This window comes from Copadichromis virginalis, linkage group LG11, assembly GCF_057382275.1.
Source record: "Copadichromis virginalis isolate Kocher_CV1m ecotype Utaka linkage group LG11, C_Virginalis_male_GT1.1, whole genome shotgun sequence".
NCBI classification, from domain to species: Eukaryota; Metazoa; Chordata; class Actinopteri; order Cichliformes; family Cichlidae; genus Copadichromis; species Copadichromis virginalis.
The window spans coordinates 8412203-8435854 of NC_140628.1; the positions used below are offsets into that span (position 1 = coordinate 8412203).

The 23652-nt window shown below is 42.3% G+C and overlaps 1 protein-coding gene across 4 annotated transcripts in view; it reads right to left on the bottom strand.

The window, feature by feature from the left end:
• Nucleotides 1-317: 317 nt before the first annotated feature.
• cep192 (centrosomal protein 192) overlaps nucleotides 318-23652 on the bottom strand; it is a 35050-nt gene continuing 11715 nt past the window's right edge. For 2 of the 4 annotated variants that reach the window (XM_085472955.1, XM_085472954.1), the window contains exons 17-52: nucleotides 22517-22735; nucleotides 22157-22298; nucleotides 21955-22037; nucleotides 21559-21846; nucleotides 20710-21394; nucleotides 20458-20563; nucleotides 20057-20213; nucleotides 19156-19843; nucleotides 18857-19048; nucleotides 18442-18590; nucleotides 18079-18309; nucleotides 17767-17892; nucleotides 17230-17370; nucleotides 16950-17013; nucleotides 16643-16782; nucleotides 15659-15751; nucleotides 15235-15353; nucleotides 14569-14766; nucleotides 14011-14101; nucleotides 12784-12963; nucleotides 12386-12646; nucleotides 12193-12314; nucleotides 11469-11578; nucleotides 10617-10776; nucleotides 10273-10363; nucleotides 10030-10108; nucleotides 9814-9937; nucleotides 8925-9030; nucleotides 8618-8837; nucleotides 8326-8402; nucleotides 7934-8029; nucleotides 7305-7424; nucleotides 4632-4744; nucleotides 3917-4043; nucleotides 3462-3520; nucleotides 318-1867 (exon numbers count right to left, since the gene is read on the bottom strand). In XM_085472955.1, the coding sequence (XP_085329081.1) occupies nucleotides 1735-1867; nucleotides 3462-3520; nucleotides 3917-4043; nucleotides 4632-4744; nucleotides 7305-7424; nucleotides 7934-8029; nucleotides 8326-8402; nucleotides 8618-8837; nucleotides 8925-9030; nucleotides 9814-9937; nucleotides 10030-10108; nucleotides 10273-10363; nucleotides 10617-10776; nucleotides 11469-11578; nucleotides 12193-12314; nucleotides 12386-12646; nucleotides 12784-12963; nucleotides 14011-14101; nucleotides 14569-14766; nucleotides 15235-15353; nucleotides 15659-15751; nucleotides 16643-16782; nucleotides 16950-17013; nucleotides 17230-17370; nucleotides 17767-17892; nucleotides 18079-18309; nucleotides 18442-18590; nucleotides 18857-19048; nucleotides 19156-19843; nucleotides 20057-20213; nucleotides 20458-20563; nucleotides 20710-21394; nucleotides 21559-21846; nucleotides 21955-22037; nucleotides 22157-22298; nucleotides 22517-22735 (6090 nt within the window). In that variant the 3' untranslated portion in view covers nucleotides 318-1734. The remainder of the gene's footprint in view (nucleotides 1868-3461; nucleotides 3521-3916; nucleotides 4044-4631; nucleotides 4745-7304; nucleotides 7425-7933; nucleotides 8030-8325; nucleotides 8403-8617; nucleotides 8838-8924; nucleotides 9031-9813; nucleotides 9938-10029; nucleotides 10109-10272; nucleotides 10364-10616; nucleotides 10777-11468; nucleotides 11579-12192; nucleotides 12315-12385; nucleotides 12647-12783; nucleotides 12964-14010; nucleotides 14102-14568; nucleotides 14767-15234; nucleotides 15354-15658; nucleotides 15752-16642; nucleotides 16783-16949; nucleotides 17014-17229; nucleotides 17371-17766; nucleotides 17893-18078; nucleotides 18310-18441; nucleotides 18591-18856; nucleotides 19049-19155; nucleotides 19844-20056; nucleotides 20214-20457; nucleotides 20564-20709; nucleotides 21395-21558; nucleotides 21847-21954; nucleotides 22038-22156; nucleotides 22299-22516; nucleotides 22736-23652) is intronic. The other 2 variants (XM_085472956.1, XM_085472957.1) reach the window with 2 other exon arrangements.

Below are 23652 nucleotides of genomic sequence, written 5' to 3' on the forward strand. Positions count from 1 at the left end.
GCAGAGTAGTGCTTCCATCATGTGGAGGCTAGTTATGTCATTTATCCAAACCACTTAACAGAACTTGGATTTCTGAAAACACATCGCCTTCTTATATAATAACTGGACTTTTGTTAGATTCTTTAACAAGTTGTAGCATTAAGTGAAAGCCTTATTGTACAGAAAGTCTGATTGAATGGACAAACAAACAAACAAAAAAAGTGAACATGAATATAAAGCTAGTGTTCAAGAATATATTTCATAAATCATATTTGTCCACTTTGATACCTTTCTGACAGCAATGTGGGCTAAAGGAAAAAAACAAAAGACACTGCACCTTCAATTGTCACAAAACTTTATTTAAACATATATTACATACAATATATTACATCATTGCTATTCAAAGCATGTGCAAATTGTAAATCAAAACATGTTGGGATGTTTAACAGTATACTGCCTTCATGTTAAAACCCACTACACAAGTAGGAAAAACTGTACAAAAGAATAGTGTTCTTCAGCGTGTTGTCACAATGTGTGGCACTAGCAGGTTAACAACACCCCCTTGATAAAGTTTCCCCATTTCCATCCCCTTCAATATCAAAACTGATTATGGAAGCAAATCCAAAACCCCCCGAGCAATTTTTGCCATTTGCCCCAGAGCCAAAAGAGGAAACAGGGAGATAATTTTCTGTGAGTGGAACAGTGATTAACACCAGTTTTGCCATGGCAACCATACTGAACAGACCTGGCAAGCTGCCGAATGAAAACCCCACCAGAGGAAACTCTTTTAGCATGTAATAACAATCATTAACCATCCTAATGTTGCTGTGAGCTGCCCTGAACATGACTAAATTAAGTACATCTGGGCTGTTTGGAATGAGCCTTGGAGGTTGTGGGGAAGTCAACACATGGTGCTGACAAAGGCTACTGCGCAGGTGGGCCCTGCAAGATGAAGAGCCATCTCCATAGAAACAAACACGAGTACAGAAGATTAGGAAAATGTTGTGAGATGCAGACAGAGCTAGAATAGCAGTTTTAAAATGTACTCCAGCAAAACTGAAGCTTTAAATCTATTCGGGTCCTTGTTTCAGTTAGGAGGTAATGGCAGAGATGACTCCACAGAGTTCTCAGACAAAAAGGTATGTATCCACTGTGTAACACAACAAACAGGCAAAAATGTGGCTTTTCCAAAAACAAAATCCCTGCAGTGATGTTACCAAACAGCAAACAAAGGCATTCCTGCATGCCCAGCTCCAATTAATTCCAAAGTATCTCAGCTGGTGCCGCTACTGTCCGACAGACCATGGCAACAGCAATGCTACTTTGTGACATGACTCAGAGAGAAAGCGAAACACCAGATCCAGAGTCAAGTGACAAAATGCATTAGCTCTCTGGAACGCCGGGGCCGTGCAGACTAATTGTGAGCTGGACAGATTCAAACTACTCAGCTTCAGGCACAAACAGGCGCAATCGTTTTTCATCGGCCAGCTGAGGACACCTGTGCCTTATCCACAGGCAGCTGGGGCTGTGTTGGCAGGAGTCTCAGTCAGTCCCCCTCAATCAGCTATAGCGTGCATCTCCAAACATGACGACAAGGAAGGATTTAAATCCAGAGGCTGACATTATTTGATCCTTAGACCTTATGCCTCTTATTCTGTCACTCACATCTCTCCCACGGTGAAGAGAACAGAGAGGAGCACCACCCAAAGCCAGGCGGCACGACGAGGTGGCGTGGGATGGTTAAAAACGGTGGATTCAAGGCAATGCCTCACCAGTCAGCTGAATAACAAGACTTCCGCTTGTTTCTGACTGGATGAGCAGCAAGCCGCTGTGTCCGCCTGCGGTACTGGGCTTGAACTGGACGGGTAGCTTCAGATAGTGCTGGGATCTAAAGGTCGAGGAAGAACAAAGGCGGTTACTGAACGGCTGGAACAATTTGAAATGTGTGTGTATACATAATGTGAAGAAGCACAAATATAGATTCAAAATGCATTCAAATATGCACTGCACTCATCTAAAAATAAATAAAATCCTACACTGTCACCGTTTCATATTGTTTCAAGTATAATTGATATCAGTCACAACCACTTTGCACAGTGATGGAACACTTGAACCTGAAATGAACAGTCCGTCTACTATTAATGCATCTTTTAGCCATTCTACAACAAAGCTTTAAAAAGTATTTTATTTGTGGATTAATTACTGTTTTCTAATGTTGTACAGAACAAATAATGAATCAATGGTGAAAACAATCACATGATGCAGCCATATATGGTAAATGGCCTGTATTTATATAGCGCTTTTACTAGTCCCTAAGGACCCCAAAGCGCTTTACATATCCAGTCATCCACCCATTCACACACACATTCACACACTGGTGATGGCAAGCTACATTGTAGCCACAGCCACCCTGGGGCGCACTGACAGAGGCGAGGCTGCCGGACACTGGCGCCACCGGGCCCTCTGACCACCACCAGTAGGCAACGGGTGAAGTGTCTTGCCCAACGACACAATGACCGAGACTGTCCAAGTTGGGGCTCGAACCGGCAACCTTCCGATTACAAGGCGAACACCCAACTCTTGAGCCACGATCGCCCCCCATATCAATGACTAGCACTAATAATCCATTCATAACTAGCAGAAAATGAATGCAGGGATTAACTACAGCAATTTAAGGTCCAGTTTAAATTTTAGATGGTTAGAGGTTAGAGAACTACTTCAACTATACTGGTTATATATTCAAGTTGGCTTTTGGTCAGCTTTAGATACAGAGGTATTTCAGAACCAAATGCTTATACTAAGACCCATACAAGGGAAACTGGAGAAGCATTTCTTTAAACCTGTGGTCATCGTAATGAGATCCACAACATGCTGGGAACACCACAATCACAAATCCACACACAGCAGTGCTCACAGCACACCTATCGCAAAGCTGGGGGAGGTTCAGGTTGTGACACTGTTTCACATAACTGTCATGCTTCACTATGGAATGTGTCACAGTACTTTCATTTTATTGGTGAAGCAAATACATTTCAGTATTTCATTTCCATACTAGGCATCATTTTAGCCACTACAAAACAACAAATAATGTGCACATTCTGAACACCGTTCCTCACCAGCACAGCACAACACAACACAACACAACTGGTACCTGTGACCGGGCCGCCCCTCCAAACGCCTTTGTCAGGCAAAAACATCACTCGTACTCAGGCCTCAAGTATATACTCTAGAAAGTTAGATCATCCTCCTGGTCCCAGCTTCTCACAGGACCTCCCCACAGTGAGCATTCACAATGGGAAAATGACATTATGCAGTCTCCAAGTTAGACCACAGAACATCTTTTTGATTAAACGTGATCTAACCAACTACTCAGTTGTATGATAACAATACCAGAAAACTTCAAGAGCTCCAAATAAGCCTAAACCAAGTCTAAAAGCAGCAATCAAAAGGTTTGTGTTTGTTGTAATAAACATCAGACTCACCTCAGAGAATATCTGGAATGCTTGATGTAGAAAGGCTCACTAGGGTTTACAAATGTCAGCTGCAAGTCAATTAGAGAAGCCACACATCACATATCAAATCCATGCAAAGCACAGTGACAAGTGTTAGGGGTGTTACTGTATTTTTCACTCAGTATAATTACATCAACTCAGGCATGCAATTTCTTTTAGTGGTACAGAAAATCACAAATATAGTCAAGGTATCTCTACTTCTGCTTCCTTAACACATTATGTCATCTCCAGGGGCAACTCACACTTAAAGAATGACTTCTTTTAAAACACTCTCATATCTTACTTCCTTGCTTGTGTTAACCCTGTGACAACTTCACTTTTCTGACATGATCTTACTGCATTTGCATGTAAGTGAACTTCAGTTTCTGCTGCAGTAGGCAAGAAAAAAAAACCTTACACCTTCATGAGAATAAATTATGCCCCACCTCATGCATGTCGGACGAGTTGTTGCGGACGTTGACCTTTAGAGAGCTGGACTCACCCACCCGTGTGGCAGGGAAGGTGTACAGGTCCTGTGGTGAATACACACCCCTCCGCACGACCTCCTCCTGGCTAAGGATTACAAAATGTGCCACTTTAAACGGGGGGCATAACCATCATGAAACAACCGGGAATTCACAGTGACTCGGTGTTTAAAAACAACATAACTACGGTATGAATTTAGGTTGAAAGGGGTCCTATAATTGGTTTTTTTTTCAGTCAAATATGCTGTCAGAGTGGGGGATACTCAATTTAAAAATGCACAAGTTTAGAAAAAAAAAATAGTTTGTATGAGTGATCCACGCACAAGCCTCTGGCTATGACCACAGAAACCCCAACCACCTGCAATTCAAACCTTCTGTTTGTGAGTAGCAGCCAATCAGTTGGCCTGAAGGGATAGGAGATCAAAATCACTCCATGTACTGAGAACCTGTATATACAGGATAGATAATCATGCAGAACTACTCTAGCAGGGTACAGGGATAACTGTTAGAATTCAATTCTAGCACAGTCATTTCATAAAATCATCTTCTTGATTTCCTCCCATCACTATAGCTAACCTAAATTTACTAAATAAACCCACATGTGCTACATAAAACAATATTCTTGTGTTTTTTCTGAATGGGATCTCCCTCCATGATTAGATTTAGGTGGAGTTACCTGATTTTGCTAGATGAGGACTCGGGTCTCTTCTTGGTCTTGACTGTGGCCTCTGTCTTCACTAGAGAGCAGTCTCCTTCCTGTGGTCCTCCCACTGGTCCAGATTTTGTTCCCTTTGGACACAGACATTTAAGATTCAGCCTGTTAGCTTTCAGTGCAACTTAAAAACTGCTGCTCACTAAAAAAAAATAATACAAAAACACCTGAATCTAACACCATTTATCCCTGGGAGACATACAGCTACGTGCTGGCTTACTAAATTATATGCAGAGACTTTGACTTAGACAGTTAGCTGTAGAGCTAAATATGAGTGTTATGTTTTGCATTTTGGTTTTCCAAAGTTTTACAAACTAGAGTCACAGATTGGTATTTAACTCTACTCAAAGACTCTGCATTCCACTTTAAACACTGCATCTAAAAGACAAAGCAACAACAAGAAAAGCACTAGCATCACAGCCACTTAACCTACTCATGTGGAGCCATCTCTCTGACATCCCACTTGCTGTGCATGTATGCTCTTAAGTTAACTGATTCTGTCATAACACTTCACTTTAAAGTGTTACACACAAGAAGCCCGCAGGCCCTTCTCAGCAGGGTGGCTCTCCTTCCCATCCCACAACCCACTTGTCTCATTTGTTAATTCTGTCACTTGCACTACAAAGCCACAGTCAAGGTACTGCTAATATGTGCAGCTTATTTTAAAGTAACTGAAAGTTAACATCACAATGTGCCTCTGTAGTGAAAGCACTGGCCATATCCATATTTTTTTGACTGAATATCAAATATCTAAAGCAAAGTAGATTAAAATTTGTCTGAAAGTACAGTTTGTGCTATAGAAAACAAACTTGAACTCAGTTTTGTTTTTAATGCCATTTTTTAAGAAAGCTGAAGGTTTTAATTGCACCTTAGAACACATATGCATCAACACTACAATGAGCAGGTGGAGGGAGGTTTGGAGTCTTCTCCCACCCCCATTCTCTGCGGCCTGCTGGAGCGGGAGGGCTAGGAGGAGGAGTTGGCCGTCCGACTGCGGTCTGGGGTGTGGGGCCTCCCTGCTGCTGCGGAGTCGGGGTGGTCTGCCTCTCCCCACCGCAGGGAAAAGGGTAACACCACCTGGGTCTGGGTGCAATTCCCCCCTCCAGGGGCAAGGGTACCTAGACCCGGTTTGTAGAGTACGCTTGGGGAGTGTGATTGTGTGTACAGCGTCTCTTTATGTCTGTCTCCACGTTGGTTGAGTGTGGAGTGAGTGCATATGAGAGCATGAGGGTGGGAATGGATGTTTGTGTCTGTGGGTGCCTGTATGTCTGTGTCTATATGTCAGGTTGGGTATCAGACGCCACCTCTCTGGGGACACCTCAGGCCCTCCAAGGTTTGGAGGCCTATCTCCACCCACCACCACTTCCCCTGCCGGTGGCGGACTCCCTCAGGTGTCGGTGTGTTGGTGGTTCTTTGTGTCTGGGGGTGGGCGTCCGGGTACACACCGGCTCACTCCTTGGCGGCCGCTTGTCGGGGCCTGGGGCCTGGGGCTCGCTCGGGCCCCTTTGGAGGTGGGGTGCCCCCGGCCTCTCGGCCTAGGGCTCGGTCACTCAGGCGCAGCTGGGGGCCGGCGGAGCTCACGGGCGCGTCACTGCAACTCCCCCTGACTTCTGCTCCGCGGCTGCTGGGCGAGCCCTCATCTGGGACTCTCCTCAGCTCTTACTGGGACAGTGGCGCGGCTGCCCCTCTGTTGGTCTTCCATGGTCTCTTGTGTTCTGGGGGCCTCTGGATGTCTGGAGTTTTGATCTCCTCCATACCCGCTTCACACCCTGGAGGACGGGGCTGTGGCCCCCCCACACTCCCTAGCAGATCATTACATGGAGAAACCTTTGGAATGCAAGCATGCTGATCCACACAGGTATGCACACATGGGTATTCACAGACACGGACTAAAGCTTTCTTGGCTGCTGCCTCAAAGCACACTGTGCGCTGTCTATCTTGCGTGCTGCACAATATCGTTTATTATTTAGTAAATATTGATATCTATGACTAGCTAGTTTATTGTGATGGTGCTTTGTTTTCTCTATTATTATGTTGCTCTTTGTTGTTTGCTGTCTCCTCTGTTTGTTTTTTTTGTTTGTTTGTTTTTTTTTTTTTTTTTTCTCCATACAGGTGACCCAGGAGTTCTTTTTTTTTTCTCTCTCTCTCTTCCCCCCCCCTTCTCACCGTCTCTTCTCCTCTTTGGTTTTCTTTCTTTCTCTCCCCCTCTCTCTCTCATTCATTCCCCCTGTCCTATTTATTAAAAAAAAAAAAAAAAAAAAAAAAAAAAAATGACAAAGGATGAACTGAAGCTCTGCCATCACGTAATGTCGCATACTGCTGTTTCTGATGTCATTTAAAAAAAAAAAAAAAAAAAAAAAAAAGAAAGCTGAAGGTGTACCAGGATTCCAGTGCCTCTTATGTACTACAGAAGAACAACTTTTATTTTCCCTCATTATGGTGTTGAAAACCTGCATGATTAGTGTTGCTACACAGGAAGAGGGTCCTGGGAGAGGCCCTTCTGTGTGTGGTTTCTGTGGGGGGTTTTCTGAATGACTGAAAAATAAGCTGGGAAAAACTCTTTCAGAGAATAGATTCTATATTTTGAGGAGTCTACTTCCTGGTTTAAGGGGAAGGGGGGAAAAAAAAAGTCCTCACAGTGCCACAGAGCTGGAGGCGGATTCGGGTTTTCTGCTGGGGCTCAGACACAGGGTGGCACTCCAAGTCCCAGAATTGGGCATAGTCCCCTCTGTCCCTGGGCAGAAAAGTGATGGGCACCTAAAAAGATAACAAAAAAACAAAAACAAAAAACAAAAAAAAAACATTGTAAGATGCAACTGGATTTTATTTAACCTCATAAAAACATCTTACTACAGAGTTATGCTTCTAGATGGAAAGTATAAACTTAAATTCACCTCAGTGTTTGATTTAACCAAACATTTAAAACTCACAGATGTGATACATAACAGAGTAACATAGAAACATCATTTTGAATGTGTCACTTGACTAAAAAGAGAATTCCAATGTTAACAGTAAAACTAATTGCACATGAAAACCGTATTTTGTGAAAGGAACAATAAAATTAATGAAAGTTTTAATAGAACACCAATTTAAAAATGTAAAAACAATAAAACTAGATTTTATAGGTTTTATGATTGGCCATTAGATTTTTTTTTTTTTAAATTAAAAAGGATCCTTTTCCCTGTGAAAAGCATTTGCTGGAAATCTTTGTCCCTTTATAATGACCTACTTTAAATATTACTGGCAAGTCTACTGCGAGTACCTACCTGCATCTTCTCATGGGCTCCCAGGGTTCCAGAAACCCTGGAGCATCTGAAAGTCGTGTAGGTGGCCCGGTAAACGTCTCCGCTGTTGTCAACCCCCTGAAGAGAGAGTGAGGGAGTGAGAAAGGACCACAGTTTGTAACAACATAAGCTTGGATCAAAGCAGCCAATAACATTTATGTATTAGAAACATAATACATAAATCGAGGGTGCGAACAAGTACAAAGTAATTACTAAGGTAGTTCATGAAACAAAACGAATCTCACAACACTCACATACAAAAGTAACTTCAAAATAAACTACAAAGCCGTAAAAGCAGAGATCTCCCAAGAGATATTCAAGAGGAGCAGGAGAAAACAGCTAATAGAAGAAAGGAGGGAGGAGAAAAAAAGCACCTTGACATATGGAGGAGCAAATGATGACAGGTACCACCTCACTTCCACGTTCCCATTCTGCACCTCCAGCTGGGCCTCTGAAGTACAGGAGCAACATAGAGACGTTCAGTCTTCCACAGGAATAGATGCATCACGTGCTACCTACAGACCACGACTAAAAACTGACAGCCTGGAAAGTATTTCATGTTTAAACTGAAAGATAATTGTTGTAAAACTGTTCAGACACGAGCACAATGTAGAGCTTTAATGTTGGTCAGAGCAAGTTACTTCCAGCGGTAAGCCATGTTCCTACCTGATGTCTCCCCTGAGGGTGTGGTGGGGAAGACTATGGTCTTGTTGTTGATCTCTACCATGGCCTGAGGCATCTGTGGGGTAAGTGATGGCCTTGTGGTGAGCCTGCCCACAGGCAACAAGGGGGTAGCAGCCTGAGGAGGCAGGGCTGACAAACTTGTATCTGCTGGGGCTGTAGACACATCCAGAGCAAGGTCTCGACGGATCTGAACCTTAATAAACTGAAACCAGCTCAGATTTAGCTCATGTCAGTTTCTCACAGTCTGTCAGTGTTGTTTGGAAAAAGAAAAGTTGCTAATATCCCATACCTTCTGTTGACCATCACACTGGACATAAATCTGTCCACTCCAGGGAAGCAGGGAAGATTTAGTTGCCAATGACGGGTTGGGGCTGATCAAGATCTGCAGGTGGCACCTTGGTTTATGATAATGACAAAATTAGACGCAAACATAACATTCAGCAGATTTATGCACACATTAAATTAGGATTCGCTTGTCTGTTGTCCTTCTAGAGCCACTGTAATGGCAAAAGTTATGGAATCAGACATGTAAAAGGGTTACCGCATTCAAATCTGGCCCATCTCCCCTTAAAAATAAAAAAATAATTTCCTCAAGTGTATGAACACAGTAATCCTTCAGCTTGATTTTCGGTTGCAAGGAGGAAAATCTAGTGATAGTGCAGGAGGTGTGCATGTTTTCTGTTTTTTTTTTCCCCAGGAAAAAACTCCAGTATTTTCAATGTGCTCTATAGTGAAACAGGATGACACAAGCCACAGTTCTGCAGAGACCATCTGCCCTGAGGGATGAAATCAAGGTGCATGCTAACAGAAAATGCTGAAGGTCATATCCTGAGAAGCAGCTCCCATGATCATTCAGGATGGTTTCAAAGAGAAGTCAATATTGCCTTTTTACTCTACACACCAACCTTATGTCACACAGAGGGAAATGCTTCAGAACAGGAGTGAATGAAGCCAGACATTGTTGGGAAGATGATCTTGTAGAAAAAGATCGTGGAATATTTTGATTACACCTCATATTACATCTGTGAAAAAAATCCACTGGACCTCATGCTAAAGTGTTCCAAATATTCAGTTGATGCGTAACGTGATGCAATCACATCAAGTGTGAGAAATGCAGAAAAAAAAAGAGAATACAGAGAATTTGAAACCAAAAACTCTTGACTCAAGGGTATTCTTACTGTGGCTCGATAACTCCATGCTGTGGGGTGATCGTGAGGCAGTGGGCAGGCCAGGACAAATCAAAGCTCAGCTCTCTCGAAGTATTGTTTCGGATCTGAACTTGACTGGTGGTGGATGCACCATCTAAAAACAACAACAACAAAAATTCACTGGTTGCTCCAGCCAAACTAACAACCAAGCTTGCTTAGTACTCTTGAAATCTGTATTCAACTCACTGATGGTGGGAGCTGCAAGGACGAGCTGTTCTGGGTGAATAGTCCAGGACTCGGACTGTTTGTGTAATTGCTCTGAAGCCTGAAGAGGGTAAAAAGAAGATAATCTACATTCAAAAATGATACATTTTTCACATGAAATAGAGTGAAGCAAAGATCTAAATCTCAGTCAGTTTAAAAAGCCCCAAAGTAATCAATAGTCATTGAAAGAAACCATTAAAGTTGATTAAGAAGGGCTTACAGTACCTTTAAGGAAGGCTCTGCCACTCTCAGTGCTGGACCCTGGGGACCTTTCACTGGCAGCACATCCAGAGACACATTGCCATTTGAAGACCCACTGGGAATCACACAAGACCATTAAACTGTGCATTCTTATCAATGCAGAGTTATCAAAGAGCAGGAATACACAAAGACAATTGATAATGTTGCATCATAATTTTGAATGTGTTTACTAATCTAAAACCCAATAAAATGAATATGCTGTACGTTGAGCAACGGTCTTTTGTTTTCTGACATGTACTTGGATCCCCATATTGGTGATCGCACTGCTATTAAGATGGAACAGACCCGTGTATATTCCAGCAGGTTACCTGTCTGTCTCTGAGCTGGACTTTGCAGACGGTAGCAGCAGAGCATGCTCGCTCTCCTCAAAGTCTGTATTCTTAGTACTTCCAAGCAACGACACCACCACCTTACTCATGTTGCCGTAGAAGATGTGGGCTTCATTGGGCCGCTGGGGCAGGTCACAGGCTACACGGGAGGGAAATCATTCGTCAAATTTTAAGCAGTGAATCAGATGTAAAGATGTTCAGAATCAAAATATGAATCTCTGCTGCCTTAAATTTTATGTTCATGTTCTCTTAGGCTTTATTCAGCCATGCAACTTTGTCCTCGGCTGAGTGATTTCTGCTAAACAGTCTTTGCTCAACTTGTCCCAAAGCTTCAGAACAAAATCTGACATTTCCAAAGCATATCTGGGATTAAGTTGTTACCTTTTAATACTTTCTCATCACTGCTAAAAAAGAAAAAACACCAGTGGTACCCTTCAGCCTCCTAGTAGATACACTTATGGTATGATTTGAAGCTCCTGCAGCTGCTCGTTCCAGTTATCGCATTCACAAACTTGGGTGTCCATGCCAGCTGCCCAACATCCCGCAGTCTTTTAAAAGCTGGTAACAAGGATGTCGTTTTGTGCAATTTTTCCTAATGTCAATATGTAGATATTCTACTACATCCAAAATAGTAGTTTTAGTTTTTTTTAATAAAAAGGGAAAAGGCTGTTTATTTCTATGTGAGACACTTAAGTTAAATTAAGTTTTAGGTTAACAACGCAGTAAAATGGAACATGAAATGTGCAGGTTATTACCATCATCTATGGAAAGTTTTCAACTGCTTTAACCTTGAGATCAGAAAGGAATTCCCCTCCCAGCATGGTATCTTACCCTCTGCAACATATTCTTCTCCCAAGAACTTCTCATTAAAATCAATGTTTTTCAGCAGACTGTTGTCAGACAGGGCCTTCCGTGCAACTTCTGGCTTGCTCTGAAGCAACCTGACAGAAAAAAATAAAGAGATGCATAGGACTGAAAAAGTCCTGCCAAAAGCATCTGGAAAAGGCTCTGTAAACATTTTAATGATTCAGAAACGATTTACGGCTTTGTTTGTGCACAAGCGTCATCATTACTATAAGGATATAAGACAAGAAGAAAGAAAGATGGACACTTAAAAAAAAATAACTTTAATTGGCCCCCTTTGGACTTTACGGTAGAAAATAAAAACTTTAAGGAATTACTGATGCCACAATTTCAGTTACTCTTCATTGCTCTTATTGCAGCATTTGTAAAATCAGTTTACAGGGCCACATAATTTTTTTCTGAACCTAATACAAACTCATACAGTGATAAAGTTAATCTATTTAAGTACTGCTCTGGCCATTACCGAACAGAACAGAAGGCCATTTTAATGCTGATGTAAAGCGACACAGATAAAATCCCTTCCTTCCACAGAGATCCATATTATTTGAAGCCATCTTTACTACAAGAGAGCTTTAACTTCTCCTAATGATCGTTTAGATTTAATTAAATCACTATCAATTTGAATCCTGTGAACTATTACCATTAACACTTCAACAGTCCAACTAGAAAACTAAATGCTGGAAGGTCTCACCTCCTGTACTGCTGTCTGGAGACCTCATCTCCACAGAATAGGTAGATTGTAGCCAGCAGTGCACTGGCTAACTGACAGAGGTTCTGTTCTCTTTGGGTGGACTTCATTAGCACAGTGATCACCTGAAAATTCAGATTGATAACAAGTTCAAGTATACACAGAGAAAAATCAACACAAAAACAAAAACTCTTACCTCTTGGGTTCTTTCCTTCAGTACAAACTGTGAAGGCGCGAGGCTGATGACTGAGGGCTCCATAAGTGATCGTGTTTGCACGTCAGAGAAGGCCACAGCTTTGATGAAAGCAGCTCTGGAGCCTGTGTTCCTCACACACAGACACACTTTGCTCACGCAGCCAACAGCGATGTCGGTCAGTGTTGCCACGTAGCCATCTGCACGTTTCCTCTGGTCTTCTAGAATGATGTTGCTGGTGCCGCCATAACCCGACAGTGGAATCTAAGGATCAGAGACACGGGAATGAAATTAATCACAGATGCAGAAAGTGAAAAGAGCGTGACAAAAGAGGAGTAAAACTGTGATAGGAGAAACTATAATGCGTTTGATGATTTTGGTTTTAACGGTCACATCCTCACAGTGAATTTGACTCCGGGCTGTGAAGGTCGAACTCCAGATTGTTTGATCTCCAGCTTGGCCAACATGCAGGCCACTCGGGTGGGAGCAAAAAGAAGGTGGACGGTCACATCCTCTCTGGGACGGATGGACAGCTCTCCATGTCGGGTTAGACGTTCTTCGGGACTGAACAAACTCTGGAGCTGAAGAAGAAATGGAAGACCAAATTAAGGAAATTCAACACATGTTAACGACACCCATCAGTCATAACATTACAACCATCTGCCTAATATTGTGTTGGTCCCATATCGACTCCAACAGACCCCTAAAGTTGTGCTGTGGTATCTGCACCAAGATGTTAGCAACAGATTTAAGTCCTGTAAAGTGGACTTAAAGGATCTTAAAGGATTCTTGGGCCTCCAAGAATCACACTTGTTTGTTCAGCACATCTCACAGATGCTCGACTCGATTAGTATCTAGGGAATTTGGAGGCCAAGTCAACTCGTTCTTGCACTCCTCAAACCAAACCAAACATTGCTGAATCATTTTTGCTTTGTGGCAGGGTGCGCTATCCTGTTGAAAGAGACCACAACCATCAGGGCGTACAGTTTCCATGAAAAGGTGTATGTGGTCTGTGGCTATGCAGCCTAATTTCCTTCGGGATTAATAAAGTATTCTGATTCTGATTATACGCAACAAACAGTGAGGAACTCTGTATCCTGACAACTTTCAATCAGAACCAGCTTGAACTTGACCACATGGGCCAGGTTCAAGCTGGTTCAAAGCTAAAACTTTGCTCTCCATGTGCCTCAATGAGCCTCAGCTACGCACGACCCTGTCGCTGGATCGCCACCACTCCTTCCTTGGACCACTTCGGATACATACTGACCACTGCAGACCCAACAAGACACCCCAACTCACTCAAATTGTTACACTTGCCCATTTTTCCAGTTTCTAATACATCAACTTTGAGGACAAAATGTTCACTTCCTCCCTAATATATCGCACCCACTAACAGGTGCCATGATGAAAAGATAATCAGTGTTATTCACTGCAGTCAGTGGTCAGAATGTTATTCCTGATCAGTGTAGATTCCACTGTGCCAGATTCCCAATACACAAGAAAAGTAGTAAAAAAAGAAAAACACACAGTTCCAACCAGTACATCAGGAAAAGAAAAGAAAAACCCAACCAAACAAACAGTATGCGCTACTCACAACAACACACAACAAGAATAGAGATGATGTGCACCTGAAAACAATCTTGGTCTTGGCCTCGAATAAGCAGGCGCAGCTGCTGTGTGGCGTCAGTCGAGTTGTTCCTAAGGACCAGCTTCTGTTGGCTAAAAAAACAAGCGCTCTTGGTTACGTGACAACAGTCAGTGTACACAGTGCTCTCCGTCTAACTGGACCTTTGACAGACTTTGAACACTGACAATCATTTTCCTACTTCATGTACGAGTAGCTGGGTCAAATCTGGATCTAGCTAAAACTTTAAAGAATACTTGTTGAGGGGGATTTAGCCTGCTTACTGCTGTCTCTTCTATGCTGCCCTTCAGCGAGTATAAATAAATTGTGCATTATGTTGAAATAGCTTCTGAGGAATAACACTCCCGGTAGATGCCCACTGTCCCTTCTCATGAATAACATTATACAAGTCTTAATAGAATAAGATGGACCACTGGGCCTTGAGATTTTTATTGATTACTTTCCAATGAATAATTGATACCTATAACATGTTTTCTTTTTCTGCAAGTGTGTAGCTGTGAAATTAATGAAAAACTGAAGAAAAAAAAAGAAAACTGCTTACACGGCACGTCCCAGGGTGACTCCTCCCCAGGCTACAAACTGCTTGTTAGAGAGGATTGGTGGGACGTTATTGGTCAGACCAGGGCCGCACACTGCTGCAGAGGGGAGTGCATGCTTTCCAGAGTCCTCAGGGGTTACTTCTCCTTTCAGTGATACCTCATACTGAGGGCCGGACAGTAGCACCAAAATGGTGAGAAGGCTGGAATATAAAGTTAATTGTAAGAATTGAGTTTACAATATATTACAACACTTTGGAGGGGTTTCAAAGTTACAATCCAGGACTGCTGTATGAGTATAGTTCATTAAAATGAAGAGTCATTAAAACAAAGATATATTTAGAGTCCTAAAAGGCACCATTATATACATTTGCTGGTAATTTCAGAGTCAGACTGGATTAAATTACATCAATACAAAAGATACAGGGTTATAAGTCATTTCAATGCACGCCTCCTATCAATCAGGACTGCTGTCACAGTCGTTTTTTCCATTTTAAGTCTAGAAACCGGGGTAAGCATACAGATGTTACACGTAGCCAAATGTCATTTACTAGCAGTCACATTTGTATTATCACAGTTGTTAAAATCCTTTTCAGAATGAAATTGTGGTTTTGTGTTTAAATCTGGTTGCTACAAAAATAACCTCTTACAATCATGAAAAAGTTATATACCTGTCTCTACATTTTCGGTTGCCCTGTGCTTTGAAAGACACAACAATGGCGTGTTCCTCTCCCACTCTCAGGGTCAATTCATTGGGTGTGACAGAAAAACTGTCCTCGTTGTCACTGCACTGTAAACAGGAATGAAGGCAAACGGCAAAGGAAAAGTGATTCCAGTTGAATGAGCAACAAAAAGGAAGAAATGTACAGTGGAAGGGAAAAGAAAAGAAAAACAGGAGCACAAAGAAATAAAGAAGGTGAGAAAGAAAGGGAAAAATTGAAGGTGGAAGTTGAGAAAGCAAAGAAAAAAAAAAAAAAAAAAAAAAAGGCAAAATATCAATGGATCCCTGCTGTGTTTGCCACAATCTGAGCCCAAAATGTCACAGAGGCTTACCCAAACCCCAGATCCAATAAGAAAAGTAAAGGTCAGAATTACCTTGAGTTTCAGCTGCACATCAATGTTTCCTGCATTCTTTAATGGCAGCGTCTGTTGACTAGATTTACCCAGTGGAGCAGACAAGCTGACAGTCTAGACAAAGAAGCACAAGAAAGGAAAAACAGTTCGCTACCAACTCAAAAGGCCAGTGTACGTTGACAGAGTGATAACTTATACACGTTAACAAAAAGTTTTGATTTTTTATAATAAAATAAATGAATGTGTCCACTCTTAAATGAATGAGTCATTTTATGAAAACAGCCTTTTTTCCTATTTACAGATGTGCTGTTTACATGCTGTTCAGCATAAATAAAAAGCTTTCTGAATAAAGGAGCAGCTCTCGCCTCTCCGAGACTAGCCTCTTTTCATTCTTCCACAATGACAAAATTATTTTACAAATTTCTGAATCAGAATACTTTATTACTCCTTAGGGAAATTATGTGCTCATCTCCTCTTCATTAACCTTAACAAAAAAACAAAAAAACAAAAAAACCCAAAACAAAACCATAAAAAAAAAAAAAAAAAAAAAAAAAAAAAAAAAAAAAAAAGCGTCTTTGGTTTAAAGTATGTATTCTTAAACCGGTTAAGTGCACAGCACATACACTCATCCACTAACAACAGATACCCCATTGCTGACACTACTTACTAAACGATACTTGAAAGTGTTTCCTTATTTCTGAAGATGCCACAAACATGATTAAAGGCATAAGACCGTACAAACACCGCCATCATGCAGTGGGGGAAAGCATTTTTCAATTCCCTGGTGAATTTATACGTTTTCTCAGTTAAATCTACTTGAGTTTGTTCTGCTTTACCCTCAAAAAGGGGGGAATATTATTTCTTAGTGCGTACTATAATTGATAGTTGCAAAAACCATATTAACAAGAGCTGTACATATTTCATTGTCATATTCAGGAAGAAATGCTAAATGATGTTAAGCCAGTTGCCATTAGTTTAAGAACAGCCACACAGCAGCTTAGTTACCTGCAGATCTTTAGGAGCATGGACCCTTGCAGTTCCAGACCTGGCCCTGAGGGGAATGCTCCTGATCACACAACTGGGACCAGGGGAGTCCACTTCAATGTCCACACGGGCACTGTACTCATCAGCTGGACCTAGTTCTCCTAAAAAGGATAACAACACACACTTACCTTTAGTAGGAAACAACTTCTGTTTTATTATTTCTACTTCTACTACTCACTCTAAGAATATCATGGGTTAAGTGATTTGTTAAATATATTCCAAAAAAAAAAAGAGCTTTAAGTATAATTATTGTGTCCAGACTGGTTACCAGAAGAAGCTGTATACTTCTGAGGGGCCTTGAAATGAACCCAGACCATGAAGCTTTCTGGATTCTGGAAAACAAGTTTCATTTATTATGATACATCATTAGGTGGACTTTAGGTCAGACAGGATCTCTCAAACTGAAATAACCATGTTGAAATGCTCTGCTTGAATACCACAAGTGTTTAAGCAAGCCTTTGAGTAACTGTGACACAAACACGTGCAGCCGTGAAATATTTTAAATGGCGGACTCTGACAAGGATTCAAATCATTTTGGCAACTCAAACCTCTCCATAGTTGGCATGCATCACATGATTCATCACAGAAGGAGAGGAAACGGGGGTCATGTGTCCAGTCGGCTGTGTTCCCTCAGATGTCATGGTAACAGGGTGCTTGGAAAAGGTGAAGCATCTCCATGCTGTGGCATTCTGTTGGAATAAAGTTTAGAATGTAAACCACTCAGATACGTTTCATTATACCAACTGTGTTTCTGCTGAACAAAGCAATGCAAGAACTGGTTGTTATTAGTTATCTATGCTCCAGTGCAGACACTGTCTTTTTATAATATAGAAACATTCTCTGGCTTTTGCTTGATCATTAGCTTTGATGTGATATTAACTTTAGATTACGTTATTTTGTGTTTTAACCCATCATTTGAACCTCGACCCTCTGGTTTGATTCTTTACACAAATACATCATCTTGAAACTGGACAGCTACCAAGCATGGTCATTGCAAAACTACTATGGATCAGCACGTGTGTTTTTGAGTGATTTAAAAAGATACATAATCATTTTTATAGTGTCATTATAGTACAGTGACTTACTGCACTGATGACCAGTCGGACGGGTACTGTGGCATGTGTCCTGTTGAGCAATTTCAGAGGAAGAGATTTAGCACCGCCTCCAGGCAGGTCTCCAAAATCCAAACAGCCAGATTTGCCCACTTCAACCTGAGAACCAAAATGAATTTGAGTCTAGTTAAATCCTGTGAAATGCATTTCATAACGAGTCACCAAAGAAGAGAAAAAAAGAAGAGTGTCTAAGAATATTAGCTCAGCTAATACTTTTAGCCTTTTTCTTCCCCTTGATTTTCATTTTCATGAATTTTCTTTTAACAAAACACTGGGGAACCTCACCTCCAGAGCAGGGTTCTCCGCTATGGCAACAAGCACCACCCTTTTAGCAAATATGTTAGCCCTGGCAGCCACCTCTGTCTCAGCAGATGCTGGCCAGGAGCTAACACTGAGGACACACTGGTAGACACCAGCATGGGGAGGTATGAACAACACCTTCTGCTCCTCAGTACTCTTTGGGCCAATGATTGTCTTGTTCTTCACCATCAGCCACTGGTAAGGCAAGCTGTCCACCTTTAGGGAAAGAATGAAGCACATGTAAAAAATAAAATAAAATACGGAGTCATGGCAACTCAAGAGATTAAAAAAGAAAAAAAAAAGAGATGGTGTACTTTAAATATACATCCTGTGACATATGATATTCACCTTTTCCCCATCAATGGCCAGACTATTAACGGTAATTGAAACTTGTTGCCATCTCTCAGACGGGTTGAAAAGGCTGAGGGAGGTCTGTGAGGCTATGCCTACACAGCAGGCATGAGAGAACCGCAACTCCTCTGGCACCACCACTTGGCCTGAAGATGACAGTGGAACAGTAATACATGACAGAGAAACACCAGTCCTCATTGCAGGAAAAGGCATATACTTATTACAAGTACAGACAATGAACTCTATGAAGCGCATTAATAGCCTCATCTAAAAAAATATACAAATTAATTAATTTTAAAAAATTGAGTTATGCAAGTTTTTATAAATTCTAGAGTGTGTACTGATATTTCTTCTACTATTATTGATCACTGATAATGAAGCTAAAAAAACAAAAAAAACAAACAACTGCTACCTCGCAGTTCTTCAAGACCGCTTGTCACCAGAGGATCTGCAGTATACTGACTGAAGGGTTTCCCCATCATTCCAATGTCCTGCTGGCTCTGATGTGGTCTGGGAAGGAGATGGGATCCAGCAGCACCAGAAATCCCCAGAGGACCAGATGTTGTGTGGATGTGTCTGACCGGTAGATCACTGTTTGGTATGCCTGTCAAAAAGGAGGAAGGACTATTTAAAGCTTATATTGTCTGGGTTTAACCGTCATGAAGTACCAACACCTCAGCATGTTTACTTAGGAAGTGAACGATGGCAGACCTGCTGAGGCAACGGTATAGAGACCGCTTTCTGTTGCTCCCACATAAGCAGCTGGATGTAGTGGAGCTTCAGGTCCCAGATACTGCTGACCCAGCTGAGAGTTAAAGAGAGCACGTCCAGTGAGGAGAGACTGCACATCTCCTTGGTGGGGAAGGTCAATCGTGCCAGGACACTGAGGCTTAAAGCTGGGGATGGGCACATAGTGAAGTCCGTCCGATGAAAAGGTTGGAGGCATACCGAGGCCTCTGGTGTACACTGACGATGAAACTGAGCTAGCAGTACCCCACTGCTGGGAGCTCTGAGGAGCTGTGGAGCTGCTAGTCTGTTGAATGTTCAGATTGCTACAATATCCTGAGTCCACTTTAGTGAGCTGCTTTACATTAGACTCAGAGAGGTGCTTGTGGTTCCTGCAGCTGGTGGAAATGTCACCGCTTCTGTTCCCAGGACAGTGGTAGTTACATTCACTCTGGCTGCGGGTGCAGCTCAAAGCAGAACCACTACGTGAGGGGTCTGGGCTTTTATGTGGCCGGGGTGGGAGTGGGTCTAGACTTCTGGAATGCTGTGTCTGCACCTGATCGAGGCTTTTGGAAAGGCCTGGAATCTCCATACAAGACTGTGCATCTGGATCCACAGGTGGGGTAGGACTGAATCTGATGATGGTGGTGCTCAGTGCCATGCTAGAATTATTCTGTTGAGCGCAAACAGCCCAGCACGGGGGGAAAAATAAAAAATAAAAAAAAACATACACAAAAATTAAGATAAATACAGTACTACACTCTTTTCACCAAAAGCACAACCGGGAACAAAAATCTAAATGAATCATTTCATGTATTTAAGCTGGATCAAATTTTCAATGCTGTTACAACCCAAGTCAGGCACAGTTGACTTTTTCATGGTGTACCTTTGGTTTCTCGGGTGTAGGTACAACAGTGCCATCATTCAGTGAGATGTAGGTGAGTCTGCTGAGACTAGGGCTGGAGCAGTTACCCTGAGGAGAAAGGTCGTAACCAGGATGTCTGTTTGCCAGACGTCCGGCAGATGAAGGTGGTGACAACATACTGGGAAGGCAAGACAACATGGATAAAGTAACAAATGAATAATGGCTAGTAATAAAGACATCTATTAAGTGTCAGTAGTGATGAGTTTTGACTAAATAATAAAAAGATGAATGACATACAAGAGAACAGGGTAGACATTTGAAGACTTGAGCTAAATTTAAAATGAGGTCATGCTAACAGCATTACCAAACAACAACAAACATTAAAAGCATTCATTTTATAGAAACAATGTGTGACACAATACCCATCTGGACTGGGAACAGAGGTCTGACTTGGAGAGGAGTGGGTAAGAGGAGAAGTGGATGGTCTGAAGTTACACTGAGTCTCCTCCATACACTGCTCAGAAAAACCTTTTCGGCCAGAAGCAGAAAAAAAAAAAATCTTGTAAATATTCCAACTGCAGCAATCCTTACCAATAATCAACATTATGGTGGAGACCAATGCTTTTATGGTACCAAGTACATTAGTCATGTTTGTTTTTGTGGATTACACGCACCAGATGTAGGGTCTATAGAAGACTGAACATTTCCAACATGCTTCTCCAGTGGGGCCGAAGCAGCAGCGATATTCCTGGGTGGTGGTCTCTCACAATTTCTGGATGTGTCCACATGCTTCTGCGTCACGGGAGAGGAACCTTTATGGCAAGGGAGGACTGACTGCCCTTTCATCCAGCCAGGGGAGGTTCTGGGCAAGCCAGGTGAAGCAGCAGAGCTTTTATTAGTTTTGTGTGGGGTTTTAGAAGGGCTACCGTTGGATGCTTGTATGTCCGCTTCTGCTGGCTTCATTCCACCTAATGAAGCACAGGTAGTGGCTGAGGAAGCAGCATGAGATAACACTGTGTCTGTAGGAGGTTTGTGTGTGGAAGAGCCCACAGATCTCCTGGCAGAGCTCAGTGACGGTTGAGGGATAGAGCTGGCAGGCGCTATCGTTGACTCTCTCCTGATGTCTTTCTCCATCCCCCATTTTTCAGGATGTCCTGCCTGAGGGTTCCTCTGAGAGCTGCTGAGATTGTTAGCCCAGCTGCTCAATTCAAGGGTGGTGTGAGCCCCCAAGGAATCACTGCTGCCAGAAACATCAACCCTTTTCAAGTATTTCTCCATATCAAAGCCACTCATCTCTCCTACACACGTGCTTCTCTGCAGTGTGTCTAGAATGCCACTCTGATCGGGCTCAGGGAGGATCTAGATGGAGACCAAAACAGTGTTTCAATGTTTCCATTTTCTTTTTTTAAGTTAAACACTGAAAAAACATGTTTAGAACCTTAACCATTCCTTAATCTGAACTACAAGTCATAGATATAACTAAGACCCTTAAACATGTTGTTAAATAAACACTCAATGCTTACATGCAGAGCTGAGGTAGGTTCCTCAGTGCTGCTGCCAGCAGGTCCCGCTTTTGCAGACTCTGCACGATTCCTCGCCCTACTCTTCTTGGACAGCTCCATGATCATGGCAGCCAGCTGTGATGGGTCGTTACTGATGGATGCATCCGCAATGGCTGAAGCAATTGTACTGATACTAAGCATCAGTGGACTGCTGTTATTGTCAGGGAGCGCATAGCTCTGATTAGCCAAGTTTGAATCAGAACTGGGGCCATCACTGCTGTCTGGATGTGCAGCTCTAATGCCATTTTCCTAAAGAGGAAAGTGATTTTATGTCATAAAACTGTCCATGTAATCTTTAAAATATTCAAAATATCATTTAAAAAAAAAAAAAGGGGGGGGGGGGGGGAATCTACATACCTCCTTTTTACAAGAGTCTACATCAGTGGTCCCTTTTGGTGACATCCTTTCACCTGGAGCTTCAAGAGTTTTATCTAGTTCCTCTGCAAGAAGATGAGTGTAAGCAGAGAAGCACAAAAATGAACAAAACACACAAAAGATTCTGTTCTATTCTATAAGCTTTTAAAATAATGCTCCAGCAACAGCGATGCTACAAACACACCTGGGTTGAGAGTTTTGTCTGCTTCACTGAGATCCATGGTGTCACTGGAAGGAGAGCCATCTCTATTTGACAACTCTGAAGGGTGAATCAAGGCAAATGGCTCCCTTTTTTCTGGAGAGGTAATGATGTAGCCAAAGGATGGCTAGAGGAACAAAAAACAAAAAAAAAAACAGCTTTTTAATAATTTCACACTTTTTGCAATTTCTTCTCTTCCTATCAGAATTTGTTCAAACAAACAAAAAACTCTTTGGCAGCTGCATCTGTCCTGCCATGCCCACCTTTATGCAGTCTTAGTAGTCACCCAACTTTGTTGAGTTGGAGAAAAGAACAATTTTAAATTTCAAAGTAGCTTTTACTGACCCTTTTAACTAAATCACTGGAGCTTCCCAAACAGCCGAGAGCTTCAGAACGCTGTCCAAAAAACTGCCCAAAAGAAAGTCGCAGATAGCTTTCATCTCCTTGCAAAAATTCTGATGAGACCTGGGAGGCCCTCATTAGGACGTGGCTGTTGAAGGGCAATTTCCAGGACGAGTCGCTGTGAAAGGTGCCGTTGCTGCTGGCTGGTTCGATCTGTTCCTCCTGAATGATACATTACACCACCAGAGACCATTCTTTACACCAAAATACAGGGTTCATACACATTTTTCAGGGTCAAATTCAAGCACTTTTTAACCCTTGGATGCACAACCTACCAATACCTACACTCTTCCACGAGTGGGGTCAAAAATGACCCCAAATAAAATCAGTGCATTTTGCTATAAACTCGGCTGTTATTCTTCAAAATCTTTAAAACGAAGAGTTGTAACATTCTCATATTTGAGGTATTCCTCATAAAACATGTTTGTGACATGAGGCCCTTTGCATTTTTGTAGCGGAAAGCTGCCATGTGGTTTGTTTTCAGTCGGTAGGCTCTGGTCCTCTTGTCATCAAAGTGCAAGACGGGCGAATATCTTCAAATCTTTGAATTGACATAGTGGCCTTGTAGTGGTTATGCAGAGGACTCCCAAAAAGCACACCGACTGGTACGTCCCCGTTCTTCTCACTTCCTGCAAGAATGGTCAATCAAATGAAGGCCAGGAGCTTATGTTTGATTACATTTTTCCCCACTCTTTTTCCCCTTTCTGTGGCTACTCTTCGTGTCCATGTTTGTGCATGTCAGCACTTCTTCTGTTATATTATCAGACATGAACATCTTCCATGCATCTATTGGGGAGACAGTACTAAACCCAGGTGCAAGCCCTGGCCGTCTAATTCAGAATATTGTGGCTAGAGCAGTAAGAGGGGCTCATTCAGTTAGATATCCATTTCCTCTTCAGAGGACTCTTAAGAGGACTCCTCTGTGTCCGACTGGCCTTGTTCAGTGGGGGGGGACAATAGTCTGGGTCCTCTATATCTGAGATGTCAGATTCTGAGTCAATGCCTCCGATGGGCTCTTCATGCCATCCGTCCTGAATCATTTGTAGGGCAAGGTCCACAGGGATCCTAGCTGGCCTCAT